The following is a 22,097-nucleotide window of genomic DNA, read 5'->3' as shown; positions in this document are numbered from 1 at the left end:
TAATGTCGGGAGGGGGGGGGATTCTCTATTTGACCCCTTTAAATCCTAAGTCAGAACAAGATGGATTTGAGGGTAATTTTGGTATTCAGAAACCCCCCTAAGCATTAGCCAAGGGATCGACTTTTATACCTATCGTCGAGGGTCGGTCATATGGGATTCGTTAGTGGTAATCGATTCCTCGAACAATCGACCCATGCATTCTGCATGGCATGGACGATGCTATCCTATACCATCGCGGATGGTTCCATGTCAAGGCGATGCCACCTCATACAATTTCGATCGTCCACAAGCTCGAGATACCATGTCAGCACGGATGCACCATGTCAGTCTTAAGGTGGCTGCTGATCACTGCCACGTAGGTGGTATGACTTATCAATAATATATAAATTTTTACTTACGGTTGTAAAAGCTGTAGCTGTATATTATCCTCACGGCATCGGAACAGTTATGAACTGCAGTCAACACGCATCTCAGAATTGGTAATCGGTAAGGAAGTCAACATAGACAATCTTACCATGTTGGTAAGTGGTAAGGAAGCATCTCCACTTTGTGATACAGCTCGAAGCACCCACCATTAAAGATTGGGAATCACGGTTAAGCATTCATTAACTTCTCTAACACACGGAGACGCAGCAAGGAAGACGCATTCCAACTGAAGTGGGTCGTCAGTCTACAGTATAAGGCGGTCTTGATTTCCATGTCTTTTTCCTCTTTTCACCGCTGCGTGTGTGGAGGAGACAGAGACGCAGCGTTCCTGAGAAAAAGGAGCAGCTACTCGTTTCCTCGTTCTATTTCCTTATCTCTCTCTCTCTCTCTCTCTCTCTCGACGATCGTAGTACAGAGAAGAGTGTGATTGGCGGGCGAGGGCGATGGAGAGGAAAGCGATGGCAGTGTCCGTGGCCGTGGGATTTTTGGGGCTCCTCTCCGCCGCGCTCGGCTTCGCCGCCGAGGCCACCAGGATCAAGGTCTCCAGCTTCCCTCTCCTCAAAATCTTCTCGCAAGATTCTATTTTTTGTTTCCTTGTCGTGTGCAAAGTTGGATCTTGCCAAGAATGACCCGATCGATGAGGGCTATCGGCTTGTTCTTGTTGTATTGGAGGGGTTTTGTGTTCAAGAAGAGGGTTCTTTGATGCTTGATGGCGTCTTCTTCCTCACCTTCTCCTGATGTTTTCCCCTTTCTTCTAAACTTAATTTGTCCGTCAGTGATGTAGTTTGGTGGTTTGATGATTCTGCCGGAGTTTGGAAGCTTCCCGAGTCCTATTCCTGAAGGCCAACTTATGCTTCGGCCTAATTGTATTACAGTTCAAAGGTCTCAAGGACTGTTAAACATTCCTGGTTGTGAAATCTCCATTTTATGATTGCAATTGGACCAAACATTTCTATTGTGGTACATGAATAAACTAGGTTTCTTGAACAAGGAATCATTTAGAGCACCTTAAAGCTTGTAGATAAGGAAGTTGGATGGGATCTGTAGATAGGGAATGATTAAGAAGTGCTTTGAAGCTTTTGAAAGAGAAAGGGGGAAAGGGAGTATTACTGATTAATTGATAAGCTCACTGATGAAGCAGCATGTTGATGAAGTTGATTTATCGGGATCGAGATTAGGCAAATCTTTTTTTCTTTTTATACTGCATTGTCGGGGATACATGACTTACTTTTATATATACTTCGATTATGTTTTCCTCAGCTGTTTACCCAGTGTTACAAAATTTTGTTCCTTGTTTTTATTTTAGTTTTATGTTGAATAATCTTTGAATCAGAAGAGAGGGAGTTAATATTGTAAGGATTGCTTGATTTCATTAGGATCATGAATATGTTGTATAAGTATTCCCTGAACTTTGATTTAACCACATGCAAGCTACTTTGATGATATCATAGCTTGAAATCCATAAAGGGCTTTCTTATTTTACCTTTGACCATTTGGATTAACAGCCATGGATGCTGTCTTTTGTAAGAGCTGATGAATGATTTGGAGCATCAAAGTTAGGGAAACCATATGTCACTGTCTTAGCTAGTGGAAAAATAATCACTACGAACAACACATAAGTATTTGACTGTTCAAAAAAATTGGACGGCCTGTTAAAAATCGAATGACACATAAGCATTTCCTTTACACATGGTTCTATTTGGACTTTGGATCTTGCTTAAATTCTTTAGAGATGCATATAGTTTCATTCTTGAACTCTGCCCTCATCTTACTTTTTAAGCTGTTTCTGTTGGTTGGTCACTTTCTGGTTGCATATATCGATAGTGGCATCGGTAATAATGATTTTTTCATGTACCAATTGTCCTTTTAATTATGATGTTATGTCATTATGTTGCTTAATATTTCAACTTGAGAGACTATGGAACCTACTACGGTTTGATAAGTCTTATCATGATCGAAAAGGCTACCTTAAGTAATCTTGGGAGGATTTGCTGATTAAGGTTAAAGGAAGGAGGAACAGTGTAATCTAACACCAATTAAATTTTAGATATCTCATGATGCAGCGAAGTAGATGGATCTCGTATCATTTTCCTATTTTATATATTAAACTTTCCTCGAACCATTAGATGAACAGCTGTGTTATCAGTATTTTCTTATATGAATTGCTTGAATCCACTCTCATATAACTTGTTATAGATGGCTGCAGCAAATTCATCGAGGAAACCTTAGCGATGCCAATAGAAATAGTACTACTTGGTCAAATGCACATATGTTGATTCAGTTGATTCTCAACTGTGCAGGCTTCTGATGTCAAAGCAACAGCAGGAGGTGAATGTGTATATCCTAACAGCCCAGCATTAGCTCTAGGTCTAATATCGGCATTGGCTCTTATGATTGCCCAGGCAATAATAAACACCGTTGCTGGGTGCATATGTTGCAAGAAGCATTCTCAGCCATCCAGCTCCAACTGGACAGTAGGGTTGATCTCTTTTATTGCTTCCTGGTAAGTTTCTGCACTAAAGTTGATTTGAACTATCTTTTCATTGTTAAATACAGTATAATTTGCTGTCTATCGTGTATAGCAGAGATTATTCATTCTGGAGTAGTAGAAATGTAAACGACCATGTTCGTTGCATTTTTGTGCTGAAATCTTGGAAATGCTTTCTGATATGTCACATATAGTTACATATTAATTTTTGTTAGTGTGATTACATTTTACTGGGGGAAGGGTGGGGGTTGAGGGGGGTGTAGTTGTCTTGCCTCTACCTCTATTATCACTTATTATATTATGGATATTGACACTTTCTCATCTACCAAAAAATACTCCCTAAGTTACCAACTCCATGTGTCTCCTATGGTAGATGTGTAGTTTACTTGCTGTATCATATTTACACGGTATCAACATTAGACATTTTGAACATAAACCATGGGAGGATTCAACATCTTGACAGTACATCACAAAATTGTGTTTATATCAAAATTTAGTATCATGAGGTAATATTACTTTTGGAAATATGGTTCGTGACAAAAGTTCACTTGTTAAATTACTTTTCTATTGTGTCCGAGAGAGAGAAATCAAAATTGATCTTTCTGTTCCTTGGAGAAATCTTTCACATCTATATTAATCTTCTCAAATAAGAGCATCAGCAAACACTAACATTAATCTACTTTGTTCCTCCATCATGATTCATTGTTCTTGATCACTTGAGGTTGTTGTTCACTTGATAAATTTGGCAAAGTGGTCTGTGAATGACAAAGCATATGTTTTCCTAGCTCTTTTTCTTAATGCTTGTTCATCTTGATCACTATTGTTTGGTGATTGAATCCGAACCTAAAAGAACCATTTAAACACTGCCTAATGTTATATGCTTGATTTGCCTCTTAATGGTTGTCTAATTTTGAGTTCAATTTCGAGAGTTTTTTTTATCGCAAGGACTATGTGATGATGCAGGGTGTCTTTCATAATAGCCTTCCTTTTGTTATTAACGGGTGCTGCCTTAAACGACCAACGGGGTAAAGAAAGGAAGTACTTTGGCGGCAACGACTGCTATGTTGTTAAGCCCGGAGTGTTCTCGGGAGGGGCAGTGCTGTCCCTTGCAAGTGTTGCTCTTGGCATAATTTACTATGTTGCCTTGTTATCAAAGACTGCACAAGCTTGGGATCCACAGCAAAATGAAGGCATTGCAATGCGGCATCCTCGGGTCCCAGCTCAAGCAACTCCTGTTTTTGTGCATGAGGATACATACAACCGTCAGCAATTCCCCTGACGACGATACTGGCTAGTGTTGGAAACTTGGTCTGGTGTTGTTTCTGGTGGCGAGTGGATTGCATATGAATCCCTGATCTCGAAACTCCTCAGCACCTTCATCGAATCTGCTCTTCTCGCTAGGCTAGGATTCATGTATGTTGGATGTTAGTTTGTAACATTCGATATTTTTGTACAAATTGAAGAAAAAGATGCCTCTGTTGCATGTTGGACATTGTTGAGGTTTGTCTGCTTGGTTGGATCAGCATTGTTTGCTTCAAAACTAGGTTTTGTATTTTGTAAAACTCACTATCCTAGCAGTTCATCATTGATGGATTAGCAGCATTTCACTGTTATATCTCAACATTGCAAACGTCAGTTAGAGGGTGTCTGTTCTTTCAGTCTACATGAGTTAGGGTTTTGTGAGTTAAAGATAAACAGATTCTGTGTCCATGGTCTATGCAGTTGCCATTTTCGGCCAACCTGCAGTGGTGGATTTACCTCTCCATGTTCTTGGTAGAGCTTGGAATTCAAACCATATGTCAAATGAGAACAAACCTATAAAAGGAAACATATTATTTTTTTAGCATTATTGTTTACGGTTTATTGACTGGTATTACTGATTGTGAATTGATTATAATCAACTATTCTCATAATATTTACCATATACAATTTATGAGCCATTAACATAGGATGTACCAAAATGATGCTGGAGCAATATGTTCACCGTTATGTTGCAGTCTATTTTAGCATTCCAAATAGGTTGATAGCCAGAGGTGAAATTGAACAAGCACTAACAATCAAATTTCTATAGTACATAAGCCAGCCATAATGATATGCTTTCACCTCTCAGACTTTGACAAGGCATTGAGCTCTTGAAACATAAATAGAAGATACAGAAACGCACTACATAAGACTGATGTCACTAACATCTAGATTCTCATGACCTGTGTTGGGGCAAAACATGATCTACTCACACTTGATCGACTGATATATGTGCCGCACAAACAGTAAAGACGCACAGAAGCCGATGGTCCCCAACATAAGGAAGAATCCATAGCAGATACAAGACATGTAGCCGAAGAAAAACGATGTTTGCATGAAACCCGACATATCCGATCTTGCGCGATAGTAATATATGCAGTAGAACAAGATGAATATGCCAGTGGAGCCTCCACAAAGAACAGATCTGCACGAAACACAAAATATATGAGCTATTTCTTGATTTTGGGATCACACTTCCGCTTATACTTGTCCAGATGAAACACAAAACGATGCTTTATTAGCACTGAGCAGCCTGTGAAGATTGGTCAAAATGTTTTATAGAATGAAACATTTCATATAAAAACTAAATAAACTTGAGGAGATCCATTTTCGATCAGTAGTGACCTATTTTATTCTACCCCGAGACTAGCAGAAACATCATACAATTCCAATATAATCAACTAAACTGAATGAGTCTGAAAAATAGATAGTATATGAAAGGAACTACGGCTTTTGAAGCACATGGCTAGTCGAAAGATATACAGGATCTTATAGGTAATTTGTTTCTATAAAGCATTAGGCACAAGTCAAGACATGTCATCTTTATTATGATGACAAAGTGAGTCTTAACCAAGATGACTACAAGATCATACACCAATCAGATAAAGGATGAATGAAAACAATCAGATTAAGGATGAATGAAAAAGTTTGTTTTGTTACCACAGACAAATTATTAATTGTCATGGAAATTCTTATAATAAGCTTTCAATGTTACCGAATGAAAATAAGATAAACTACTCTCTTGAGAACTTTGACAGCAACATCTAGCCTACACAATGATTAAATCCTATCTAAATCCAACTGGATATAAGACAAAAAAGGATAATTGCATCTAGAACACATTTATGCACTTGTAGGAGGCTGCCAGAAAAAAATGTATGCCATATGTGTTCCTATCAAGAAAATAATGGTCAAATTGCAACTACAGAATAATTTCCCACTTCAAAACAAAAAGGGCCCTATCATTTAGAATCTAGTGGAGCAGAAAAGGACACAAGCCTTACCTCCACCACCACTCATGATCCTCGGCAGCAAGTTGAAAGTATGTCAAAGCCACAGTGATGAATGCTGTGACAATAATGAGGATGATAAAGACAATGAAAAGGATGCTGTATATTGTATAGATTTTATGGCCCCACACACTGGCAAATATATAGTAAAGTTCAATATAAATAGCACTAAACGGAAGGAACCCTGCCATCACCATCTGAGGTATGGTGCCCCGGTACCATGGCAATTGAGGTATTTCTCTCGGATACTTTGCGGTACGACACGGAGCTTGGAACTCTGTCGTACTGTTTTTACCAGCAACACTACCCAACACAAGCAAAGGAGAAGTCACAAGTGCCCATATTAGGAGAATCACAAGTATAGTGCCAAATGGCAAGGCTGCAGTAGCACTGTACACTATAGCAACAGTGTTTAGGAAGCAGAAGGTCAAGAACAGAGGTCCACAAAATAAGCAACCGGTCAACAATAAATTCCTCACCTGCAATTTAAAATGGTAAAAATGAAACCATACATTCAGAAATGTACTTAAAAGTAAAGAATTGTTTTCCTTGAGTGATTAATCTCATACCCAGTTAGTCCCTTCTAGCTGTATGTAGAAAGAGGTTGCTGTATAACCAGCAATGCCAGAAGTAAGAGCGTAGATTACAACAAGTGCTGTGAATAAAGCTCCCCGATTGTACGGATAAAAGACACCAACAAGTGCAAGGAGAAAGATGAATATCGTACTATCATATACAACAAAGAGTTAGATGACATCAGAGACAAAATCTCAAAAACACAGTATGAATTCTTACAGTGCAAGGAGCTGAGTTCCAGATCCAATAACAGCTGAAAACAAAGATTTGTTCTTTGGAAATCGGAATACATCGCCATGAATATACTTCCATCCAGTCTCCTCTTGGTCCTCAACGTTTTCTTCATCGTGGGAATATCTTTGGCAATTGTGCAAAATCAATCACACAGGCAGTAATAAAAATATCTAGGTAATATGACTCAAAAGATACAAATATTAAATATTTAATTCTCACTTCACGAAATCGTTTTTGAGCACGCGCATGAATATTGTAGCAAGGAACCCAGTCAAAAGGAGGACCGCCACGCATGAGTTAATTATAGAGAACCAGTGAATCTCCAAATGATGAGGCATGAACGAAGTCTTTGAGTACTTCTCCATTCTCTTCTCAAAAGGAATCTCAGTTTTCTTCCATGAGACGGAATACGAGAACTCCACGTCAACTTCCTTATCATCCGTGATATCGACAGACAAATTTGGATCAGTTTGCACATTGATTACTATCACACGGTCATCATTGTAAAGGATTTCAAAGTGAATGTGTAAAAAGAGCAAGTACTTGGACTCGCTTGAGTCAAGCTTATTTTTCTCGATCCTGCCGAAGAATCCCCATAAAGGCAGATCATCATAGTACATCTGAAAGTAGTAGTCCTTTGATACAGCATCTCTGAGTTTGCCTACATCTCCTTCTGACAAAGTTCTCTTACAAAGAGATTTGGCCTGTTTCTCCTCGTGGAAATTCAACTCATATGGTGCATCAACCAAACGATCACCATTTAGAACTTCTCCTAGAGCTTCCTTTTTCTCGGTCACATGGCCTGTGATTAAAATTGACAAAGGGGAATTAACACATCAACAAAGCAAGAACTACTGTTGCAAACAAAATTTCCGCTTAACAGCCAGCAAACCTGGTGAACAGAATGGCAAGTCATAGAACCTATATGTCTCACTGCAAACCCCAAAAGAAACTGTCAGATTCAGAAGACATTAAAACAATTCAAAGAAAATATTGATACTGAATCTTAAAAGAAGTACAAATGTCATAGAATCGATGCCCCTTGGGTGATCATATAGGCTCCAAAACCATATGTACAATGCTCAAAGGGCAATGCAACAACACCTTAATGGTGATGGAGCCTACATAACATGAAGCAGAAGAAAAGCAGGATTCATCAAGCTTTTATATACTTCAACCTCTGCAGCAATACAACAACAATGATGGAGCAAATCTGATGAAAACCCAGCATTATAGAACATAAAACCGATCTTAATAGCAAACAAAATACATTAAACAACCAACATCACTAAATACATTCAAAGCACAAGATTGGTACAAAGATCTAACTGGCATGAGTGATGCAACAAAAAAGGGTAAAAGAGACCACCCTAAGTGACCAAGAACTACTGGACATGAACATGTACTCAAAAATCAACAGAGTCGAGGAAAAGAAAGGTCGCATCACCTTGGATTGTGGAAAGGTCCGACCTTGTTAGCATAAAGAGGAACATGATCCCCCTCCTTGTATCTATGATCCGATCCATCAGCCCCAACCCTCGATCCACAAGCCAGCATCAGAAGAAACAACCATGCCACCTCCATCAAAAAATATCTTCCACTAACCTGAGGGCGTACGTACCACTGCGAGAACGAAAGCCACCAAAAGATCCAACCTTTCACACCAAGCTCGCACCTCTCTTGCGTACAAAAGAATGAAAGCCAAGACGCGCAAATCTCTTCTGCTACTCCGAAATTTATGAGCTCACACCAAGATAAGATCTTTACATGCCCATAAAGTGAGGAAAAAAAGGAGAGATCTTTTCTACCAAACCGAGACTAAGATTCAACGAAGGATTTGATGGGTTCGGTGGATCTAGGGGATAAATCACTACCTTTGAGCACAATCGCATGTGCGTCTCCAGGGGATAAATCGCTGCTATCCATTCTCACCCTTAATTCGGAAGCACATTAACGTGAAGAAGTTGTGATGCGTCCGATGAACAGAGGATAAGAGGATTAGAGAAGGCTAATTAGTTAGCTAACTTTAGGATTTCGAACCGTATATCTTAAAAAATTATATTGATATTCCTATAATTATAAAAATAAAATATTTAAATCTTTTTATCCTGATATCATTAATTTTACCAACGAAAATATAAAAATAAAAAATTAATTTTAATATTTCAGTTGATGGTGACGGACGATATCGATAATGACGGATAACGACGTCGCTAGAGGTCATAGATGGCTATTTGTAGATGATGAGAGCGATAATAAAAAATGAGGATCGCTTTGTATTTACATCAACTTCGATGCACTTATCGAGTGATGAAAGAGTTGTCGAGTAATGTCGCTCAGCAACTACATCGCTAACGTAGATGTAGAGTAGCATCGCTCGACATCTGCATCAACAACCCTCATCTCTTGTTGTTACTTTTATCATCGAAAACAGTTATCTACAACCTCCAGCAACATCGTCGTTCGCCACCATCAATGTTGTTTGTCATCACCGGAACATTAAAGAAAATTTTTTTATTTTTATATTCCTTGTTGGTAAAATCAATAACATTATGGTAAATGGGCTTAGCTATTTTGTTTTTATGATTATAAAAATATCAATATGATTTTTTAAAATATAAAGACTAATATGCTAAGAGTAATTAATTATATGAATAATACATAATTAGCCTGATTATATAAGATAAAAGATTGAAGGATTGGTTTTCCAGTCAACCGAACCCCTCGCAGGATTCGCATGAGGGCAGCAGAACATTATTCTTTTTATTGGCAGATAGCAATCGTGGTGAAAGACGAAGACAGGGTAGGGTTCCTTCTTCCAGGCAAGAGTAGGCACGAGATCCGAAGACCTCGTGGCACAACCATGAGAGCCTTTTTGATGGTATTCGAGATGTGATAGGACCTTGTATTATTGTTTCCAATAACTCGATGACTCCATATCGAGCCGAGCTTTAGCTAGTAGTAGTAGTAGTAGTAGTAGTAGTAGTAGTAGTATAATAATAATAATATAATTATTATTATTATTTAGAAAAAAATAAATAATAAAGGTAAGATTCGAATCATCAAAGATTTTACTAGCTAGGTTAGTTGATATTAAAGATAACCGTCAAAGTCTTGGCTTACTAAGGTTAATTAAATTATAGAAAGAGACCAAATAATCTCTTACTAAATTTAATTAAATTGTCAGAATTAGGTTAATTAAAAATTAGTGGCCCCATCCTTAAGTAAAGAGATTACAATTTAAAATTTAATTAAATTGTCAGAATTAGGTTAATTAAAAATTAGTGGCCCCATCCTTAAGTAAAGAGATTACAATTTAATCTCTTCCAATATGTCAGATTGTTTAGTCTGTAAATTGTAATCTCTTGCTTAGTACGCCAACACTAAATTAAGGTTAATTAAATTTTAGTGGCCCTGGCCCCATGCTTAAGTAAGAGATTACAATTTAATTAACCTTAATTTAGTGTTGGCTTACTATAATTTAATTAACCTTAATATTTAATCTCTTTCTTTTTTCCAATACCTTTGCAATACCTATTATCTATAGGTCAACAACATTAATCAAACCCCAAATCTGTCCTGCAGATGACACTGCATAAACGATGAATGCCTGCAAACACAGAATTTATAGTGGATAATGACACGATGTAGCTGCAACCCCGTCAAGCATGTTAAATAGGATCCAGAGTCATGTATTATGCTGCTATGTAAAAGGATGTGAGGACCATACATACGTACGTATATAGCTACCGCATGTAATGAATGATAAACAATGGGGATATGCCAAAGAGGAGACAAAGTGGGGTTTGTGAGAATACTTTGGGCATCAAAACAAAGAGTTCTTCCTGGCAGGGCTTACAGCCGTGAAAGTTAGAAATCAAAGACGAACAGCTTTACCTGTACTGATACCTAAGCACGAGACAATCAGAGATTTAGAAGCAATTTTCCTTGGCAATCATTCCACCATAGCATAGCATCCACCGGTGCAGAAGTTGATAGTTTGGAAGATTTTCTTTTGCTTTTAAAACCAAACCTACACAACAGACACCACAAATTTTAATTTTTTGTTTTAAAAGAACACTTTGTAAATTTGTGAGCAGTTATTTTTTTCACAAATATTTTCATTAAAAACTTGGAACTTGGAAAATGTTTTTAAAGCATAATGCAAAAACAAGATTAAAAAAAAAATTCACACTTGAAAAGAGGAAGCCAAATAAAATGCAGTCAGATTTAGCACATTGACCTATAACATTACAATACTAGATCTAGAAGAAAAAAAAAAAAGTCAATATAAGGACTGACATCTGAGGCCTGTTTGCACTGTTAGGTTCGGTTAAAAAACTTGCCTTTTTAGCTTCGAACGATTCTTCAAATGTAATTACACCTGAGGCTTCTTGCTGGTTCCTTGAGATCCTAAGAAAAATTACAAGCAGAGGCAGAGTTTCACAAATAAATAGGTATAAATGGCATAGCAGCATAAACTTTCAATTAACTCTAACCAACTCTGATTATTTATGCAAGGTAAGATGTCAACAAACTGAATTTTACACATTATGCAGCTCCTCATTGCAAAGCCAAATTGGTTGATTTTACTCTTGCACAAAGTAGCTTCATGTTTGTTATAGATGCATGAGATGTACATCCCTAAGAACTCCAAAAAGGGCCTTTTATTTTCCTTAGGTTGTTCTTGTCCTGAATAGGCAGGAAACAAACCCAAGATGAAAATGCACCATAAAATGGACAAACCAAGTCAGATTTGCACATGAAATATACTCATTGCCAGTAATCAAGATAAACTTTGTTGGTTGATTGGGAAGCAAGAGATTCAAATGGCACAACAAATATCTCAAAGAAAATGCCAAAATAGGCTTGCAAAGAAACAAAATATAACAAAAAGGGGGAACAGAGCAAATTATTCACTCAAAACACACAATATTTTCTTGACAATCATGCACACCTGCTTACATTGTGTAAGGATAGATGACCTCATAGGATAAAACCAGAGCTGGATGTGATGAAGAATGGAATTATGCAATCTCAAATATTGTCAAGTTACACACATAATGTTCAAAGAATTTACCGTTGAATCTCAGATTTTGATGAGGCAATCAATTGGTGAATTAAAGATCTAATCCATGTGTTGAGATAAGTGATACAGGACTAACTACGATCGTGAGAAAAGAAAAACGATTAAAGAAGAATCGAAGTTGGGCCAAAGTCAATGATCGGGCATCGGGCCGAATGAATCGAGGGATACACCAAAAGATCGGACGATGCAGTGAAAGCTCGTCGGAAGTTCGCCTGGAGTTCGTCAAAAGCTCGCCGGAAGTTCACCGAGAATTCGATTGAACAATTGACGTGCCGAACAACTTAGATTACTTGTAACATAATTGTTTTAGCCTTAACTATCGTAGTTAGAACTTTAATTTGAGTTAGTTATGGGAGAAATCCTACTAACTCAACTAGGGGCCAACTAGGCCCTTAACAGGGCTGAATTGGGCCGGTTGGATGACCCATTCAGCCACTTGGAGCCATGTCAGGCGGTGGCACCGCCTAGACTGGGCGATGGTACCACCTAAGGCTCGACCTCCCAGGTGGTCTGGGCGATGGTACCGCCCAGACTAGGCGGTGGTACCGTTCAAGGCTCGACCTCCAAGGTGGTCTGGAAGATGGTACCGCTCAGACTGGGCGTTGGTACCACCGATAGTTAATGCTGTCAGGCGATGGTATCGCCCTGTCAAGCGATGGTATCGCTAGAGCCCGATCTCCGAGGCTTTGTCAGGAGGTCGTACCGCCCAGACTGGGCGGTGGTACCACCCAGTACCCCGAAAACCTGAGATAAGACACTTTTTGGCTCCATTTTTAAAGTCATTGGAGCCTATAAATACCCCACTCTTTCCAGCATGAAAGAGCACGAAAGTGTGAACAAAAGTCTTGAGATTTTAGGGTGTGAAAGTGTTGAAAAAGTGCTAAGTGTCCTCCTTTAGCTTTGTGATCAATCTAAGAGAGGTGTGAGGCTTGTAAAAGGTTGTCTCTCAAACTTGTAAAAAAAAAAAAGTATTGTAAGAGGGTGATTGGTCTTCGCCCATTGAAGGAAGATCATTAGTGGACGCTGGTGGCCTAAACGGAAGAGGAATCGGGAGTGGATGTAAGTCGCGACGACCGAACCACTATAAATTTGGTGTGGACTCTCCTTTTGCTCTTCATTACTGTTGTTCTCTGTTTTAATTACTTATTACATTTGCTTCAAGTGAAACACACTTTCGATATCATTTCTGATACAGGTTTCATCGAATCAAGCTTTTCAAAATCATTGAAGTTTTCTGAATCGACGAAATTTTTATCGTAAGCACTAATTCAACCCCTCCCTCCCCCCCTCCCCCTCTTAGTGCCGACTTGATCCTAACATTTACATTACAATAGACCAACATCACGTAAAATAAAGTGTTCAAGAAAATCATCCACAAGAAAGATATGCCAGAAAAGATACAAATTCAAGGGCATGTGTGGTAAAAAATAAAATAAAATAAACATATCAAGAGAAAAGATATGCCCAACACCAATAAAACAATGCAAGGTACTAGTCTGAAATAGCATCGCGTGCACAAAGTAGGTGGTGGCCCTTTCTAGAAGGCTGTGAACAGTAATCAGCCACTTAACTGTCATGCGAAATTGAATATTTGAAGCTTTATCTAATATGTTATTAGATTTTAGAAGAAAAAAAAAATCATGTAATTCATATTATGCATCTCGTTATTGCCCTTCTTTTTCTTTAGGTGATGCTAGCCCAAGAAGTACAAAGAAAGTGTAAAAAGGGAAGAAAAGAAAGAGGCACCCAATATAAACTATCGAGTACTTCTAATCATAAGATTACCATAATCCTTAAAAAGATAAACATATACATGCAAGCAATCATGATGGCATTGATATGCACAATCATCACTTGTTCGTGATTGGGGAAGGCAAAAAACGATTAGTGTCATAAAACAGATAGATCATCATCTTATGGTTCGGCAGAAGCATAATACATTGCTCACTTGCAAGATTCAAGTTCAGCTCTCTCCAATTAATAGATACAGTAAGAAACTTAACTCCTTTAAATGCAGTTGATCCTATGACTAAAAATATCATGAGACCATCATACCCTCTATCCAGTTTGTGATACATCGGAAACGTGTGTGTGCTGATGGTGCTATCAAATAAAAAAATCCAATACTTCTCCTAGAAACTCAAGTTTCTATCACAAGATCAACATAACAACAGAAAGTAGCACATGTGCATATCCAAAGGTTTTCCACCAGAAATCTATTTACTGACAGAGTAAGATAGTTTAAAACAACGCAAGTTTGGAGTCACGTTAGTAATTGGTTCCTTTCGTTTCACGACAAAAAATAAACAAACCAAACCGTAGATGCAAAAGTACGTGCGACAAGCGAATTGCTCACCCTCAGCCACCGCCATCTCGACGTCCTCCATCGTGACCAACCCCTTCTCCAGTGCTTCTTTTTGCTCCTAGGCGTTCACAACATCAAACCTTTGACGACTAGTTGCGCTGTAAACCAAGACAAAAACCGAAAATTTTGATGAAAATAGATGGTTTAAGTAGGCGAAACGATTACCCTCCGCCATTTCTTGAAGAGCTTCCGCTTGCGCTTGCCAGAGATGGAGACAGGTGGAGTTTGCACCCTCAGCTTGCCGGTGTTCGGCTCCCCGTGCACCGCCCGCTTCCGTTCCTGGACCTTCGCTCTCCGCTGCTTCTGGATCACATTAAACTTTGCCATCCCGTTCTCCCCGCCGTCTTCTACGTATTAATTACCACACTTGACCGTCCATGTGGGTCGTCATCCATTGTCTGTGAGAGACTTGCCTACACAGAAAAGCTGGTGGGACAAGGCGTGATTGGTGCGTGGGGACGGGTGTAGTAACCCTAAATCAAATTTGAGTCTAATATTAAAATAAATACATATTGTTTACTGGAATCAGTTATATATATATATATACATATATATATATATATACATATATATATATATACATATATATATATACATATATATATATATATATACATATATATATATATACATATATATATATATACATATATATATATATATACATATGCATACATACATATGTATACATCTATACATATATATGTATACATGTATACATATATATACATATGTATATAAAAGCAAAATCCAACCCTTCAATTTATAATTTCATTATGAAATTAAAAAAAATCCATACACGGACGGAAAATACGCCATAAAATATTCTTCCGTTTATTACCGACTTTTAGAATCAAGATTAAATTTCAAAAAAATATGATGAAAAGGCGACGAAGAATCAGGAGCAGTGCAGAAAAACTCTCCTCGATTAGTTACCCAAATATAGGAACAATAAGGCAATACCTGTTTCTCACTTCAACAAAAACGCACTACGAAATGTTGGTGACCCAGAAATAACATGATGTAACATATTTAACAGACTAACATCATGAATAATACAAAATACTGAAAAATATCAAGTACGATGAAAGATGGGCTCCCAAGAGGAAAGAAACTGTGAAAACTAGAACAATAAATTCCACAATATATATTATTATACACCACCTAATAATACGCCGTAATGGAAAAGAGTCGAAGAGATTTCTCTGTCCATGTATCATATTCGTTGTCTGGAACTTTCGCACTGGAAAGTGGCTAACCTTGCATCGTCACTCGTGCCCTCTGAAGTACATATAAACTCTCTGCAACAAGTTGCACTCTTGATAAGTCACCACATAGAGACACGATATATAAGCATCTAATGCTGTGAAGCTAATGCAATCGAGAGTGGCTTTTGTTGAACCAAGCTGTGACCATGTTCCATGCTTAATTATGAAAGATGGACCTAATAAAGCACCTTGGGAGTATCTATAAGACCTACTAATCAGTTTGGATGTTACTAATTAACTTGAGATACTAATTCCATTTTAAATATGAAGAAACATTTGATGATTACAGTAGAAAATGCTGGAAAATCATTGAAAAACATTAATATAGCACTAGATTAAAATGAATTCTACCACATACAGCTAGAAAAGCCTAGTACATATCTAACCATCATAATCACAGTTCCATCATGTCTCATGTATGGACAAATTATGTACAACAATATGTACCCATGCTTCATTAAAGAAAAGGATATGGACCAACTTTGTACCATATGACATCTTTTTGCATAACACAATATCGCATGGTAATTATAGTCTGGAAAGTGAAATCAACTAGTCATAGTGACGGACTTCAAGGAGAAAAACAAACATATATGAGAATGCATCAGCAGGCTGTGTCTTATGTGCCTAAACTAATCTTCTATAGCAAAGAAGGTTACAAGTCTCTAAGTACCCACAAGCTTATATGAGAATGCATAGCACAAACCTGAAGTACCCACAAGCTTATTAGTGTCTCTAAGCAAAACAAACCAAAGCCAACCAGGTAGAAGATCTGTGATAAATACAAGACATGTTAAATTTTATTATATGTAAACTGGGAAAGTCTTAAAAATATAGCTAGCATATGCGAGCCTGAAAAGAGAAAATAGAATAAAGGACCTTTGCCTTTACAAACTTGTCGCCGAAATTTTCAAAGAAATTGAGAGCAATCCATAATAAGTAATATTAGTTTTTTCTAATAGGTAATATTAGTGAAAGATAGCAGTATCAATTGGAATTGGAAATGCAAATGCATCAACTCACCCCAACCAATGCATGATCTGAAAAGGTATCAATTGCTGCAAGGATTCCCCTGATTAAACATTGAAAAAAAAGACATCAAGACAATTGCATGGTTCATAAGATGACAGCATAAACTGTCTGAAACAAGAACACCATATACTATCATTTAAAGAATATATCTTGTCACAATAAAGAATAAAATCCCAGGCATTTTGCAACTATTTGGATACTAAGTTCTTCTCCAATATTTCCCCTTCTAATATAGGCACCACAAAAGATCAACATCACTACTAAGATCCTCTGTGATGTGATGCTGTGACTTCAGAAAGGAAGAAAGTCCAGATTAATCTTAGCATCATTGGCATAGCAACCACTAACATGGATGTTAAGGGAGGAAAAACCAGTTGTCACCAGATAAAATGAGCTTAAACTCAATATTACACAAAATGATGGTTGCTAAAGACATACAACATGAACAGAAGTGAAGATGTAAAGCGACACTAGTCCATCCCTTTTAACTCTCTAGTTAAGCAGGCCAACTAATGTGCCATATGCACATGGATACACAATATTTAATAACACAATGAAACAACAGAAATAGTAAAAACAGAGAAAAAAAGATAAGGAAAAAAGTATGCAGAACTTCAAGTAAAAAAAGAAAATTTCATGTTGTGATGAAATTGCTGCTGCTTGTTAATGTAAGGGAGAGTTTGTACTCTAAAAACTTCAGGCCATAGGACAGTTTTCTCATTATCATAGTAGCTACAGAAAAGAGAAATTCCAAGTACCACAAGTTATTCAACCAAGAAAATGTCAATTTTATGTAATACATGACTGTTGAAGCTGAAAACACTACTGTAATCTACATTTTAGGCTTCATTCATGCAAGGCAGCAATTTGATGCAAATAAAAGAAATTAACAGATATGTACAGTAACAATTTTGGGATGCAGTATAGAAAATCATGAATCATAAAATTAACAAAGACATTACTGGACATGGCCAAGACAGAAGTCAATCTTCCATTAATAATCCATCATACATAACCAATTTTTCAAGGACTACCAAGTACCAACACTCTAGTACATAGTTTATAAACCAATTTAATAAAATTATACTATAAATAGGAACTTTATTGACAAAAAGATCAGTTGTTCAAAATTCACATTCCAACCTTCAGTTCATTCAAAGTTTAAAGGGATATCTACAGTTTCCAAAACCTCAATTCAAAGGTTGTGACTCTCCCAAGTGAACCACTTAATAAAGTCATTATTAATCATCAGCTCTACTAAGAAACACCCTATATCATTCTTTAAAAAGTAGAAACAAAAACAATGACAGACTTAAAACCTGACGTATTTCATTAGAGTAAACCTGTATTCGCAGTGCGTAATGACCAAACGTTAAACCCAATCTATGGCTTAATTGAACCTGAGTTCCATGACTCGGAGAAAGTTCCAATGGATCATTGCAGAAACAGTAATAAATCATGTGGTGGATAAGTATCACATCTATAATAGAGCACAAGCAGTCTATCTTTTAACCTCTTTGAAATCAAGCAAACGATACACCAGTATATCATTCAGCATCAAATATTTTCCCACATCAATATACAGAGTATTGTTTTTCATTTTTTCATAGGCCAGAACATCAAAATTGGTACTGGAATTTCAATTTAACAAAATTTGAAAATTGATGCATGAGTTGCAACACAATAGGGTTAGTTTGATATCAATACCATTATCCTTTAGCACAAATAAGAACAAGGAAATTTGACTTACGTTAGTGACTTCCCATGGAACACAATCGGAGGAGCAATGGCAGCAAGGATACAAAAACCAACATGGATCTGCGCATGATAATATCAATAACATAGATAAGAAGCCAACAAAGGCTAAAAGAGGAAAACATACATAAGGAGACTGGTCATCAGAATTACCAGGTAGAATAGGAAAAACCACCCAAACTTAAGTGCACTATCAGTCCTGCTTGACAAAAGAAATAACTGAGAAACAGGGAAGAAGCACTGACAAATTATGCAGCTACATAAGCACAACTCCCAGCAGTGCTACGCAAGAGTCATAGAATAAGAAATTAAATATTGAAAACTTGGTTAAAAGCATGTTATTGGAAACTTAGTAAGGTTAATGTTCTCTTGTGAACTGAAACTTTCTAATTAAAATGTTCCATGGGACCTAATCACTGGCTCTAGTCTGCATGGTCAGATATTTGGAATAAGCATATGTTGAACAAGGTTATTTATGCCTGATGCCAAATGAATTGTCCCTCCAGCCCAATAATATTGTAATCAGCAGCTACTATAACAAAAGCAGCTTGAAAAGCACTAGATAGAAACCAATATGCTAAAATAATACAATCATCTACAATTGGCATGCTATAGAAATTATGCTGATCATTGGCAGCCTACCTCATTGCACGATACAAAGGTCTGTACCAAAGCACATATGAAAGAGGACATCCAAGCAAAGCATAGATAATTGCAAGGAAAAAGATCTTCACACCTGTGGATTAAGAAGTCAAACCATTACATTACAATATTCCAGAAAGGGCAAAGGAGAAATACTGTGCAAGAAACAAGACTAAATAAATGATAGAAAACTGCAGACAAATTGCTTGTATAAAGAATTTTTACCTCCCCCTTTAATCCAGCAAACAATCACAGCAATAACATTCCATGATAGACAGAGGAGAATTCCTGCCATGAAAAATGCCAGCAGAAACTTCTCATGATTGAATATTTATTATACCAGACATTCTAATTGCCAACATAAAGTCTCAAAATTTTATGATCTCAAGGATCAGATGCCATCGTGACAGAGTTGACTACTTTAAATAACTGTGTGAAAACCTTCCAGATAGAAATAATAGTCAAGTCAAGCAGGTATTGACATAGAATGCTAGATGAGAACATTAAGGAATGAATAATAAGTTCATCTCAGTATAGTCCATGAATTGGCTATCCCAACTCAAACTGATCACACGTTATCAGAAGGGTGCTCTAGAGAGATATAGCACATATGATACAGCAAAAAACACAATCAAACACCTGAAAGAAGATATCATTGCTTCCAGTGAATTATCATGTAAATCCAGCTTATATACCACTACAAACAACTAATACCACGTTTAAGGCAAAAACATCTTCGTAAGTCAAATTAAGTTCCTTATTATCCAAGTCAAGTCAATTAGCAAATAAGGATGTAATCAAAGTAGCTAGATACCTAACCAACTAGCAAATGCCAAGTATTGCAACCTCTGAGCATGCACTGGAATTTCCTTGGCTATATCATGATGAATGATAGGAAAAAATGGTGGCCAGTTCTTTTCCTCAATAGTGACACCAGCTGAAATAAGGGAAATTATAGCCAAAAATTGCCATCAAAGAATTCTTATTGATGTACAACAGACCTACCAATCATTTATGGTGGTTATCCACGTACCTCTTGTCAATGCATCCTCCCTTCGTTTAATGTCCTGTAATAGCAATTCAAATATACCTAAGATGTGAGGTAGATCCAATAGACAAAGAAGCTTGGAAGCGTGAACACATATGTGACAATAAATATTAGTGAAATACTTCAGACGTGTAATGATCATGGAAAAAATAGAAATAAAAAACGATAACAACAAGGTTAAAAGGTTGATTCTATTGAGTTATCACAACCATTTCCCTCCTTTTCAGGTTCTCTTCCCATGTGGCGAGTTCCTTCTCCCTTTTCTTTGCATCCTACACCGACCCACACAAACATGTTATCTTGGCACAACATCAGTAACCTAAGAGTTAATGGTACCATATGACGTGTTAATTCACATTTACTGTGTCCAATGGTATGTCCACTGTCGCGTCATTCTTGTTACCAAATCCAAAGGCTTTTGATGCCAGTGTAGGAAGGCGAGAATTAGATCCAGAAGCAGCTGAAGTCTGGAAAAGAAAGCATGTCATTAGCCTCCAAATAAAAGATTCACACAGCGCATCTACCAAATAGGAGGATTATACAAAATGATTTCTCACATTCCACCATAAATCAGCTAGCAACAAGCAAGCTAAGTAAGAAAACCAATTCATCTTCAAAAACGAGAGCGAACCCACGAAGATCTAAATTATCAACTAAAGTTTTTCTTGAGAGTTTCCCCCACACAATCTCCAGAGCAAATCGAGACCAAAGTATGATACTGCCCTTTTGAGGTACAGATCTTTGGGTGACACAAAAGTTGTCGAATCTGACCAAAAAAAAAAAAAGACTCGGAAAACCCTAGAAAACGAGAAAAAATCCGGAGAAAAAGCAACAACGTAGTTAAGAGAGAGGGGGGGGGGGGGGGGGACGTGATTGGATTACCGCGAACGGGTTCACGTCCATTTCGTCGAATGGATTGGGATCGCGAGACATCGTGTACCGATCTACAAGAACCAGACTGAGCAATGATTCCAATCTCTCTCTCTCGTCCTCCTTTTTGCGCTCCTAATGCACTCTGTCTTGGCAACGAAGCAGCCGAAGGGGGGGGCGGGGGGAGCGATCGAACGCGGCGGTGGTAGCCTTTTGAGGACGACACGGCCTCTCGCGCATCCTGTTAGACTCCATGCCGGCATGAGCAACTGTCCCTGAGAGAGACAGAAAATAACAGGAATGCCATCATCGGTGCCGAGGCCGGGTCGAAGGGAGAGGGTACATTCGTCATTTCACAACGCGAGTGGCGTACACATCCCCATCTTCAAATACCCATCCCCATCTTCAAATATTATATTATGCCTCCCCTTATTCACCTGTCCAACATTTACATGTTAAGAGGATCATCAGGAACGAATCTCCACAACATGTCTGCCATTCGTCACTACTTGATCAGGATTATCAACATAGAAAAAGCTATCGAGTAAAGTAAATCTTTGAACTTAACGATAAGCTTGTGTCAGTGTTATTTGAGGATCCATACAAAATCAAACGTGAGATCTATAAAAAAATAATATGAACCATCATAGTATTTATTTTGCTTTATTCAAAAGCTTCAATAATTTCACATTTTCACGTTAAAAAAAAAAAAAAGAGTTTATTTTTATCATGTCTGAAATTTACTTCTTGTTTTCCTTGTTGAAGCAATGTATGAAATTCTCCTTGGAATGCTCAGGCGTCAGCGGACAAAACCAATCTAAACTTTGTGGGATCACCTGAGTCACTGACAAAATAGCAAAGAGATGTTAGAATATATAGGTCACACATAATGAACAATTTTGACATGTACACTCCATAAATTGAAATGCAGATTCCAGGATCTCTTTTTTCTGTTGATTGAGATTGGTGTAGACATGTGGCAGTAAACATCCC

General features: G+C 37.6%; 4 protein-coding genes across 7 annotated transcripts in view; 1 reads left to right on the top strand and 3 right to left on the bottom strand.

Moving 5' to 3' along the window:
- Positions 1-677: 677 nt before the first annotated feature.
- Positions 678-4,527, top strand: LOC135649874 (protein VASCULATURE COMPLEXITY AND CONNECTIVITY-like). Its single transcript, XM_065168801.1, has 3 exons — positions 678-965; positions 2,727-2,929; positions 3,878-4,527. Exons 1-3 carry the CDS (start codon positions 870-872, stop codon positions 4,191-4,193), a joined length of 615 nt encoding a protein of 204 aa, XP_065024873.1. The 5' UTR covers positions 678-869; the 3' UTR covers positions 4,194-4,527.
- A 421-nt stretch (positions 4,528-4,948) lies between these two features.
- LOC135584636 (transmembrane 9 superfamily member 2-like) lies at positions 4,949-9,009 on the bottom strand. Its single transcript, XM_065168709.1, has 7 exons — positions 8,483-9,009; positions 7,928-7,968; positions 7,255-7,837; positions 7,021-7,158; positions 6,795-6,951; positions 6,220-6,704; positions 4,949-5,360 (listed from the first exon to the last, which is right to left on the bottom strand). Exons 1-7 carry the CDS (start codon positions 8,617-8,619, stop codon positions 5,141-5,143), a joined length of 1,761 nt encoding a protein of 586 aa, XP_065024781.1. The 5' UTR covers positions 8,620-9,009; the 3' UTR covers positions 4,949-5,140.
- Positions 9,010-10,723: 1,714 nt separating this feature from the next.
- LOC135649868 (uncharacterized) lies at positions 10,724-14,816 on the bottom strand. The gene is made up of 4 exons (XM_065168788.1): positions 14,655-14,816; positions 14,481-14,547; positions 11,382-11,448; positions 10,724-11,068 (listed from the first exon to the last, which is right to left on the bottom strand). The coding sequence occupies exons 1-3, from the start codon at positions 14,814-14,816 to the stop codon at positions 11,414-11,416; spliced, it is 264 nt and encodes an 87-aa protein (XP_065024860.1). The 3' UTR covers positions 10,724-11,068; positions 11,382-11,413.
- Positions 14,768-22,097, bottom strand: part of LOC135649855 (secretory carrier-associated membrane protein 4-like) — an 8,800-nt gene continuing 1,470 nt past the window's right edge. Inside the window, exons 2-15 of one of the 4 annotated variants that reach the window (XR_010501407.1) lie at positions 21,849-22,097; positions 21,117-21,541; positions 20,591-20,701; positions 20,444-20,506; positions 20,220-20,253; positions 20,001-20,123; positions 19,412-19,474; positions 19,187-19,280; positions 18,698-18,743; positions 18,540-18,607; positions 16,781-16,829; positions 16,464-16,529; positions 15,654-15,790; positions 14,768-14,915 (exon numbers count right to left, since the gene is read on the bottom strand). The exon at positions 21,849-22,097 is cut by the window's right edge and continues 438 nt beyond it. Coding sequence is in view for 3 of the 4 variants with exons in the window: in XM_065168771.1 (XP_065024843.1) it covers positions 15,758-15,790; positions 16,464-16,529; positions 16,781-16,829; positions 18,540-18,607; positions 18,698-18,743; positions 19,187-19,280; positions 19,412-19,474; positions 20,001-20,123; positions 20,220-20,253; positions 20,444-20,506; positions 20,591-20,701; positions 21,117-21,167 (801 nt within the window). In the remaining variant the exon portion in view is untranslated. Of the gene's footprint in view, positions 14,916-15,492; positions 15,791-16,463; positions 16,530-16,780; positions 16,830-18,539; positions 18,608-18,697; positions 18,744-19,186; positions 19,281-19,411; positions 19,475-20,000; positions 20,124-20,219; positions 20,254-20,443; positions 20,507-20,590; positions 20,702-21,116; positions 21,542-21,848 lie in introns of those variants that run through there. The other 3 variants (XM_065168763.1, XM_065168771.1, XM_065168780.1) reach the window with 3 other exon arrangements.

Source organism: Musa acuminata, chromosome BXJ1-4, assembly GCF_036884655.1.
Source record: "Musa acuminata AAA Group cultivar baxijiao chromosome BXJ1-4, Cavendish_Baxijiao_AAA, whole genome shotgun sequence".
Classification (NCBI taxonomy): domain Eukaryota; kingdom Viridiplantae; phylum Streptophyta; class Magnoliopsida; order Zingiberales; family Musaceae; genus Musa; species Musa acuminata.
Note: the sequence above shows the minus strand (reverse complement) of the source record. Positions and strands in the feature narration are given on the sequence as shown.